The sequence below is a fragment of the Nothoprocta perdicaria genome, unplaced genomic scaffold (genome assembly GCF_003342845.1).
Source record: "Nothoprocta perdicaria isolate Ctin4 unplaced genomic scaffold, notPer1 scaffold_12, whole genome shotgun sequence".
NCBI classification, from domain to species: domain Eukaryota; kingdom Metazoa; phylum Chordata; class Aves; order Tinamiformes; family Tinamidae; genus Nothoprocta; species Nothoprocta perdicaria.
Window position 1 is genome coordinate 7,480,881 of NW_020454316.1, and position 10,530 is coordinate 7,491,410.

Sequence of the window (10,530 nt, forward strand, 5' to 3'; positions counted from 1 at the left end):
CCGAGCCGCGCGCGGCGCCCGACGGCGCTCCCGCCGCCACGGGGCCCTCGTCGGAGCGAAGCTGGACGCCGCAGAGCCAGGCGTGATACCGTTGTCTTTGTGATATCGTTGGTCCTTCGCACCGGAGTTGTGGAGATCCCGGAAACCTTCCGTCAGGGAAGCCCTGCCTGTGCTTGACCGCTTGCACCCGCAGCTCTAGCAGTCTTAAACCACAAAATCTGGAGGTCCATCCTGGCTTGTTTCCTTCGCTGCAGAATTGACCTTTTTCTTCACTTCTTGAACTTTTTCACTTCTTKATCTCTCCATTTGAGATTTAAAAATCTTACAAGCACAAAGGGGAAGACTCTTAATTTAACAAGATGCTCTTAAATGTGATGAGCATTAGAGCATGGGTGTTCGCACGAGTTGAAACACTTGGTGCCATGCTTTAAATTTTCTGTGTAATCTAGTATTATGTGCTAAGTAGAATATGCATGTTAATGTCAAACTGAAGTGAGGGATGAAGCTAAAGCTTTTGATAACAGTGCGAAAAAATTTAGTTCAAGTTTAGTCTGGTTTAGTTCTCTGAAGAATCTAGTTCTAAGTTTCCTTGTTAAAATGAAACTTATGCTGAAGGATTGAAATTCAGATGAAAGGAAACAAATAGCACTTTATTTTCACAAAAGTCTTCATTTTAGGGTAGTTGGCTGCTCTAAGTATTTGCTCTAGAAGAGGCATTATGATTTTGTTAAATTAATGGGATGATGCTTGAATCACCCTGAGAACTTTCTTTAAAGGACATACTCCGGGGCTTACTTGTGGGTTCTTGGTTTTGAAATTTCTTTTTTTTTTTCAGGCTCTGAGCATTACTTTTTTTGAGAAATTGCTTTGCCTCAAAGACCAAAAAAACTTTTAACAAATTCTGTATTTGTTCTTGTCTAAAGCCTAAACCAACCCAAATCTCGGTGCTGTGAGCTGGCCAGTGGCCCCTTGTGCCTCAGCCTTGATGGGCTTTTGGGGAGGGATGTCTAATTCCTGCCCTGTCCTGCCCTGATGGCAGCAGCATTTTGATCTGCAGCAGACCAAAGACCAAAGAACCCGCTGGCATTTTTGGCACAAATAGCAGATCCTTATCTCGTGGAAGGGAGTAGGAAGCAAAATACTTCAGGGTACTTCAGATTTCTTTAGCACTAAGTCATAGTACAGGGGGAGCASTTTTAGGCTAGGAGTTCTGGTGTCTTAATGTAAGTGCCAGCTAGGGAGTTTCCACTTCTYGGGGAAAGAGCCCCTGCCAAAATCCAAATATCAGATCTTTGCGTTAAGTTGAAATATGGGGCCACATGCTGAAATGCTTCATGTTTTAAAGACCTTAAATGTGTTGCTTAACTTTCTGAGCATCACCAATTTAGTATGTGCCTTATTACCTGCTATAYAATGTCCTCCCTGAGAGGATAAATTGGCTGTAAATTACCAAATGCAACTCTGGGAAGCTTCAGGATCAGTCGCTGTTACCTCTCTGCTCCCTGATGTACAAAGACATACCGGTGTGCCTTATTCACAGTCCTGTGCAACAGAGCACAAAGCAGATGTTTTCAAAATCTCTGGAAGCTTTATAAATATCTATTTTTCTAAATGAAAACACTCCTCAGGCAGATGTTTGCCTTCTTCTGTCTGTATTTTTTATTTTTTTAGCTGCTCTTGCAGTCTTATTTTCAGGTAATTATAGCCTAAGTCACACCCTTGAGTTGGGTTATTTTTGTATGTGAAGCTTCTTTCTACAAATACAAATAGTGTATTTATAGGTAGTATTGATCAAATGTTCTTTTGCACATGGTGTTTAAGGCTAAGTGAGCTACCTTGGCGGTGGTTTTGGTAGTGGACCAYAACATGTACTATTTTTGCAGGCTTGTGTTACTTGGTGTCTGAAAAGATGTAGTTCTGCAACCTTTGTGACTGGATCTTTTGCCCCAAAAGAGACTAGATGAGCAGTCCGAGACATCGTGGTTGCTGGGATCTCCTGACATGGAAACATYTTAGCTGTTAGTTGGCACCGTCATCACCTCTGGCAGCTAGCAGTTTCTTTGCATCCTTGTGCACCTCTTTCTCTGGAAAGTGGGCCTTCCTCTGAAAAGGAATGTGAATATTCGGTGCGTATGCAGGGTTGATATAATACACGGAGATCTGCAATAGACTTGGTAAAAACTTTCTCGTTAAAAATATAGTAATGCCAGGAAAAATAAAGTCACATGAAGAAATGCAAGGCAAAGAGAAATGCTGGACAACAGAAATGGTTTAGAAAATTAAAGCTGGGCTGAGAAGGGGTGAGAAACTTGCAGCAAAGCAGTGCAAACAAGCCAAAGAACAGGGGCTTAAATTTGGAGGAGAAAGTCRGATGGATTTGGAGAGAAAAGAGGTTGAAGTGGTTGTTGTTCTGACAGTACTCTGGACTAGTTGAATCTCTCTGGGCCAAGCTCATGGGCAAAGATTTCAGTTTATTAATAGCATAGAAGCAGCCAGTCGTCACTGTCAGTTCTGAGCACCTCACCAAGGTGTTCGTGGATGCTGATGATGGCAGAAGATGTTTGTGTTTGCTCTAAGTTTAACCTTGGACAGACTTTCCTGGGGCAGAGTGTGCGCAGTTGAGGTGAGGCCTGAGGAGACCTTAGACCAACCTGCACCTGCAAAATTAAGTGTGTTTTTTCTGTCTCCTATAAAACATGCGTTTGTGGAAGTGGTTTACAGAAGGAACTGATGGAGGTCGGGGGCTCTTAGGATATTGATGTTAGCCCACAGCAGCTGTGACGTGGTGGTTCAAAGTAAGGTTATGAGTATGTATCTGCAGCGCCCAGGTCGTGAGTGTTGTGCTGTGCTGTAGGCTCAGCAGGGTTGTCTGTAGCTATAAGTTAATGCTCAAGTACCCAGGAGAGCAGGTTGTTCAGCGCTGATGTGTTCTCTTTCACCACAAGCACATTTTACAAAGACTTTGTGCAAAATGAAGTTATGTTTTTATTGAATACTAAGTGGGGGGGGAGGGTCACACCTGTAGTAGAAGTTTATTTACAGTACCAAAGTGAAAAATATATAGATATGTGCCTTGTTTTTGTAGTCAAAAATACTCTGTACTTCTCAAAGGCATCATTATTTTTATCTGGCTAAATGTCTCAAAACATTCCTCCTCTTTTGATTTATGAACCTTTGCAGAGTAACAGAAGCTTAAAACGTTTGTTTGCAATGAATGTTCTTGGTACAACTATTTTTTGCTGGTTAATAATCAGACCAAAGTTTAAACTAAAGTGTTTAGCTGCTATTGTGTTTTTTTTTTAAGTGTTTATAGGCTTAAAGTGTCAGCCCATTTTAATGAGAAGTTTATAAATTCATTTCCTATTTAATATCACAATACATTTGCACTTTTATTGTTTCCATAAAAAGTTGGTGTTTTTGTTTTAATATTTCACTGTAGTAATAAACAGCTGTTTTAAAACTTTTGTGCCTCAGGATTTAAATTCTTTGTTCTTTCATTAAATGTTACCTGCAGCCAGGAAGCTGGATGATCTCTAGGTTGAGGTGCTTTTCAGGAGAGTGCTGAAGCAGCAGGACCCTGAGGACGAGGAATCCCGTGCAGAGGGATGCGGAGCAGAGCAATCGGCCGGTGGCTCCTGGGGCTCGTTGTGTGGTGACATCWGAAATGGAGCACGTGGGCTTGGTGGCTGGATTCCAGTGGGATAAGAACGCAGCAGCTCTTGTCTCCCTGGCTCCTGTTCCAGGTTGTTGCAGAAAATCTACTTTTTCTAGTTCTTAATGAAGAGCTAGGACTTGGTTTCACTGGATCACTGTGAGCTTGTCAGCATGGTATGTACAAATGTATGCTCATTCCAAAATGCCTCGGTTGCACTTTATTAAATATGAAAGACCCCCGCTGAAGCCAGCAGGAGTTGCGTGGATGGACCAGCACGTTACCTGTCCTTTATTAGTCTTTGGTAAGATGCCAAACCTACATTCTTACAGCTTGTGCTGATGTTCCCTGTTAGACAGTAATATCAGCAAGATCTCTACCTTTTCAGTTATTAAATCAAACCTGTGCTGAAAATAACTACCTGCAGTGCTCTCTGTGTGCCTGCCCCTTGTCTTGCAGAGCATGTCTCTGTAAGAGGGGAAGCAACCATTTTAGAAAGCTCTGGCAAAGTCCAGCTAGCTAATGGACTTCTCGCACAGATTTAAAGCATGTCATTTTTTTAGTGTCAATATGCAGTTAACCCAAGTCAGAGTGGAGGAACAGTATTTAGATCCTCACCTCTCTAATAAAAATAACTCATATTAACGGTGTCCTCAAAGCATTAACCTTCTTCCAGTCTCCATTCATTCCCTCTTCTGAAGTCCTTCTCTTTGAATCCTGACTTTCTTTTTCAGCAGAGAAACATTAGGAAAACAGAGTTTTCCTTTCATGATAATTTTTTCCTTAACAAAAAGAAAAAAAAAAAAAATCTAAGGACTTGCATGCTTGGCTTAAGGAAAAGGATGTCTGCATCCAACTCATTGAATAAATTGTTTAAGATCTTTCCATCCCTGTGCCGAATACCTTGCTGGTAATGCAGCCAAGGTCAGTGGTGAATTGCTGATTAAGTGCTGCTAATGTGAGTTAAAGCTGCCTGGAGGGGAAAGGACTCATATTTGGGCATCCGATTTTCATAAGATTCAGAAAAAAAAATCAGAAGAAACTTGCTCTTTAGGCTGCTTTATATCCCGTGTCACCTCCTTAAAGGTTTGCCTGCTGAATCTTGCCCGGTGCAGGTGAGGTTCTGGCTGGTGATATCTGGGCAGCCGGTGGGAAGCGGCCTGCAGTGCTCCGCTCCGGCGGCCTGCGTGGGGAAGCTGCTGCTTGGAGCATGGGCACGGGCTATGGGCAAAGACCCCTCCAGGGTCTTTGGCCCTGAATTCATGCTCAGTGCCTCCTGACGCTTCAGAGTGCGGGCTGCAACTCGCTTGGGGGTTTTGGGTAGTGCACAGCCCTCAGAAGCGAGGGCAAAGAGGGCTCGCTGTGCTCGGCGCCGCCTGTAAATTATATCACAACTTGGGTTTCTCCAGGGCCCTGTGTGCCTAACTCTTGTGCTTGTTTACTCTTGTGTGCGTGCCTGTGGTATCCCCATTTAGCTGTGCAACCAAGAATTGGCGCATTAGCAACTTCTTTTTAAAGAGATTCAAAGTGTCATAGTATTAAATCTGTACAAGAGCTGAAGAGGTGAAATATGTGCTCTGYGTCTGCTTGGCAGCCTGCTGGTGTTCAAGTGATGATTTGTGCACAAAGCTCTCGGGGCGCTTTACAGAAACGGATGCATCAAGTGTTGTGTCAAAGTCTCCTGTGTTAAGGAAGCTTTTTTTCCTCCCCTTAAAGGACAAGAAAACTGATCCAGAAAATAGCTGGCTGCCCAGTATTGTAAGATTCCTATATACAAGGCCTGCAACTTGAGTTTCTTGGGATTTATTTTCTTACAACCAGGACAAAACCTGTGCTCAGAATAACCAGTTCCTTGGGTGATGCTGGGTGCTAGGTTTGCTTGTGCTGTCGGAATACTTGGACTGCTCCATAGGCTCCTGCCCTGCTGCAAGGAGCCCTGCTGATGATCGGGGTGTGATGGGGTGAGGTTGGGGGGTTACGCTGCGAAGGTTACCAGCCGTCAGGCTGACGCAGGTGAATTGTCCTGGTGCTGAGTTGCCAGCCCGGAGAGTGGAGGGGCCCTCCTGAAGGGCTGTGAAGCCCAACTGCAGGAAACGGAGGAAATGCAGCCGAATCCAGCAAGACCAACCACTTCCCCACTTGTGTTTCAGAGCGTTGCCTGCCTGTTTCAAGCGGGGGAGAAGAGAAACTCAGGGCTGTGTTTGCCTGCAAAGCTGCTGGCCTCGTTGCAGCAGGGAGCAGTGCAGAGAGGGGCTCTCAGCAATGGGTGCAACGTTTTGCTCTGTGCGGGGTTAAGATGCTGCAATTGCAGCGTTTTTGTCTTGGGAGGGAGTTCTCAAGAACGGAGCGCTGATCCCTCTCTTCTGTGATCCCAGGTGCTACTTTGGGATAGCTTTTTTCAAAACACATACCAGTCAGGATTTGGGCCCTTCAGATCGGTTTTTGCCTGCTGAGAACTGCTTTGGGGATCCTGATTCCTGCTGGCCTGGCCTAGGTAGAGCCGCAGCTTCCCGTGCGAGCGGAGCTGCAGAGGAAATGACTCATTCCTCTATTTCTGGCACAAGACTCTTTGCGCCGTCTGGAGCGCTTGGGAATATCTTCTCAGGGGTTCTTGGAAATGCTCCTCCTGGAAGTGCAGGACCTGCATRGCTGGTTCCTTGGAGATGCCACCAGTGCTCCAGGAAGCAGCATGGTTGCCCCAGTGCTACTGCAGTGGCCTGTGGCTCCAGGGCTCGCCTGGCTGTGAAAGTGCTTTGAATTTGCCTCTTGAAATAGCTCTCGTTCCTCCAAGATGTTTACCCAAGGCACGTGAAGAGCTTTCGGCACACAAGCGATTCCTCAGGGAAGAATTGCTCTGGTTCTCCAGAATGACCCTGTCATTAGGTGGCTGCCAGGAGCTGGTAGAAATGAGGTGCTGCGGGCTGGTTTGGGGCGACYGTGGAGGTGTCAGGGAAGGGAGAACAGGGCTTGGGACCACGTGGAGGTGGAGGRGGGGCTGTGGCCACCGAGCTGGCCCTGGCTGAACAGCCCCTGCCTTCCTGAGCCCCCTCTATGCCACCGGAATGAGCTTCTCCAGCCAAAGCTTCCCGGATTTGTGGTATGTATGGGAACAGGTGGTGGTTTGAATGCTGCCCTCTGAGATGTCCCTTAGTAAAGGTGTTTTCCCCCTGCTCTAAGTACTTCTTCTTTCTCCCTTTGCTTGGCAGTCACTGTAGCACCTTGCTCATGAAGCCTCTAGATACTTTGAGTAGGAGTTCTCRTCATCGCTGCTCAGCAAGGGTGACTGCCCCGTCGGAAGGGCTGCACSGTTGAACCTCTGATGGCAGCGTCCTTCAGCCTGGTGCTGGCTGGGGACCTCCAGCAGCCAAGGGTTACGATCCAGATGGTGGCATCGGCTGCAGACCGGGACCATCAGGCTGGCAGGGATCGTGACGAGGACAGGTTTGGTTTCCAGGGGCCAGTGCAGCTGTCTCCCTCTGCTCACATCCCAGAAAGAGATTCAGAAYGAGCAGGAAATTGGAATTCAGCGAGGACTTGGCTCCCTTCTCTCAGTTGCATTTCCTGGATTTGCAGGCACCTCCTCTGCTGAGATCATGTTCCAGGGAAAGCTGGCCCCCGCAGGGAAAACTCGCGGCAATGGCAGAGAGGGGAAAAGAATCTCAACAGATGAAACCAGGGTTCCCAAGAGCTAGAAATATTCAATAATTCTATATATTTTGTACATAYAGCACTGCAATGGTTTAGGCTACAAATCACCCCTTTAACCCATCAGAATCAGGTCTACTCTGAGATAATGTATTTTGCACATTGGCTTAATGAGATGGAGAAATGAGATGTAACAGTGTAAATGCTTCGGACAAACTTTTGGGGAAAACTGCAGCAGTAAAATGTAGCAGGATCCTGGAGCTCAGTGAAAAAGCCTGGCTGATTTAGTTAAAGAAAGTGTGTTTAACCACATCTGGTTCTGCACAAACTAATATCTGGTTGGAAGGGATCAAACTGTGGATGCCAATTCCTTCCCACCTCTTTCTACTTTGTGAGAGCCCATATGAAGAGGAAAGAAATACTTTAAATTATGACCTCTTGTATTATCAGGAATTAAATAGCAAATGCCTTTGCACACAGTTATTTTAACAACTTGGGGTGAGGGGATGAGACTGTTCTTCTAAAATAAGCATACAGTGAGTTTGCAATGTAATGTGATCTCCCAGCCTTTACTTCATGTTTTTATCCTTGAGAGCTCAAAAGATGGGACGCGAAGCGAGSGTGTGAGCGTCCTGCCCTAGAAAGCAGGGAAGGATGGCCCCGGGCTGGGAGACAGCGCTGGGAGAACTACTGTTTCCAGTGTCTTGTTCCCTAGCTTAAAAACAAGCAAAAAAACCTGCATGAGTAGAAATCGTCCATAAAAATAGAACTCTCTTCCTCAGGAATTTTCTTCAGTGGTGACTACGAGATACTCTCTCTAATGATTTATATAACAAAAATAGCTCTGCTATACGCCTGTGAGCAGTTAGAAACACGAGCCTGCAAAGGAAATCTCACGGCTCGCTCCTCGACCTGGGCGGCTCGAGCAACCCGCCTTAACGAGGAGGAGATACAAAAGCAGTGGAAAACCCCGCGGCCTTCTCTGCAGGGGCAGCACCCCGGGCTGCTCCGGCCGAGGCACGGGGCGAGCGCCCTGGGGTGCCGCTGGCAGCGCGTCAGCCTCGTGACGCCCGTGCCCGGCTCGGCTCCAGCCCGCGATGCTGCAGCCGCCTCACGTCCTCACGTGCGGGCCACCCTGTGGGCTGACAGCCCCGCTACGGTACCTGCTACATGGAGTGGCTGTGCCGGCCCCGGCGCTGCCGGACAGGGCGGCGTGCGCTGGGYGCCAGGGCAAGCGCGCAGCGCTGGATGGCCGCTTCCCTTCTCCGGCGGCAGCGATGCACTTCCCAGAACCGGACTTGGCCCTGCAGGCACGAGCAATGAGCCCCCTACCCCCTTTTGCTCCTGCTCTGCTGCTGCCGGGTCTTGCAGCACTGCTGGCTGCGGCCACRGGTCTCCCCTTGTGCTCAAATTCCCTGAAGGAATTTCAGGGGGAGCGGCAAGGTGAGGGAGCTTGGGGGACAGGAGGCTCCGGAGGAGCCGCTGCCAAGGGCGATGGCCGTCCGGCCGCGGGCTCAAGYGATGCGGATGAGGCCTTGCACGTGAGCAGCAGGCAGACGCCTTGCTACCTCGCCCAGCCGCTCCTCCCCTCGCCTGCCCCTCGCAGCAGAGGGATCTGCGGGCACAGACCCCGCGTTGGCGCTCGGCCGCCCCGCTGAGGCCGCCGTGAGCGGAGGGGCTGCCTGGCCTGCGCTGTGGAGGACGGACGGACAGAGGTCACGCGAGCAGCTCCGCTCGAGCGCCGCGGGAGGAGCCAGCGCCCGGGAGGCCTCGGCCGYGCACGCCACAAATCAGATTTCCCAGCGAGCCGCGGCGCGGGGCTGCGCTCGCCCCCGAGCGGCCCTGCGGGAGGGTCTGCGCTGGAAGGCTTCAAGCCACAGCCCGAGAGGCTCCTCACGCGCGGCTACRCAGGAGCGCGTGATGGAAACGCATCCATGTCGCGCGGCGTGCTGCCGCTGCAGCCTGCGCGCTCCTTCCATGCAAAAATCAATAGTAGCACTGACCACCACAATAAACTTATTGTTTTTGCTCTTCKTCTGCAAAATAATTTTGAGGAAAAAAAAATAGAAGAGAGGATTTGAGGTTTCACATGATCTGTATTGTTTGAAGGGCTTCTGCCTCAGGGCAAGGGCAGCCATCCTCTGCACTTGCCAGAGATGCCCAAGGGATCTCCTGTCGGCAAGGCAGTGACAGCCAAGATGGCATCGGATCTGCCTTTGTCTGTCCCAAGTGTTTGAAAGGAATAAGCAAAAACAGCGTAATCTTTACGTGGTGCTGCCTGCTGTGACTAGCAGCATTGGGGCTTTAAGAGTCAAAAATCTGCCTTAAGCAGTGCAGCTCCTCTCCAGGATGCCATAACGGGAGGAAGGCCTGTGTGCTCCTTGCTGCAAGCTGCCCTACGGCCGCGGTGACGTGAGGCGAGCAGAGCAGCGACAAAGTCATGGCTGGCGTTTTGAGCACGGTGACACAGCGAGCAGCTCACCGGGGAAAGCACATTCAAAGGCAGACCCCAAAAGTGGGGGACAACTTGGACTGCAGGGTCCTTGAGAGCTCAAGGCTGCCTCCAACAGCCAAGTCCTACTACTCTTTTCTTGCTTACTTAACTCCRCTGTGGTAGTTAGTTATTTTTCTACAACAGAAGCTGGCCTCCCTGGGGAAAAGGAGAATGTGTTCCTAAGTTAAAATAAAACCTTTCCCAYGGAAATCAGTGGGGGGTTTTCACTGACTTTGCTGAGAACTTAAATAAGCCATTCAATGACATCAGTGGYGCAGAAGCTTCCCAAAGCCATGCCACCCCGGAGACGGTCCATGCGACTGTACCAGGGGCCTTACAGCACATCAGAAAAACGGAGCCCGTTCAGCCGGGCTGCTCTCAGGACATCTGCCACTYGCTGCTGCGCTGCCCTTGGTGATGCTGCAGCCTGGCCACCATGGTCCCCTCGCCTCTTATCAGCGCAGGGCGTGCGGGCCCCTCTCACCTGCCCTGGATGCTGGGGACGGGGCAACACCCCTAAGTGCACRTGGGTGCCAAGGGCAGGTGTTTGGGAGGACGCCGCCTTGCACCGGGGGTCGTTTGGCCCCGGGTGGGGAGCAGGACGCAGCTCCCGCSACGGGCTCCCCCACGCGAGACGCGCGTCCCGCGCTGCCCCGCGCCGTCGGGGCCCGTCGCGGCGGGGCGCTGCGGCGCTGAAGTTCGGGCCGGGCCCTCTGGAGGTCAGTGTTCCCCCGCTCCG

The 10,530-nt window shown here is 49.6% G+C and overlaps 1 protein-coding gene across 1 annotated transcript in view; it reads left to right on the forward strand.

The window, feature by feature from the left end:
- Positions 1-6,971: 6,971 nt before the first annotated feature.
- SYT17 (synaptotagmin 17) overlaps positions 6,972-10,530 on the forward strand; it is a 33,664-nt gene continuing 30,105 nt past the window's right edge. The window contains exon 1 of the mRNA XM_026053956.1: positions 6,972-7,093. Within this exon, the coding sequence (XP_025909741.1) occupies positions 6,972-7,093 (122 nt within the window). The remainder of the gene's footprint in view (positions 7,094-10,530) is intronic.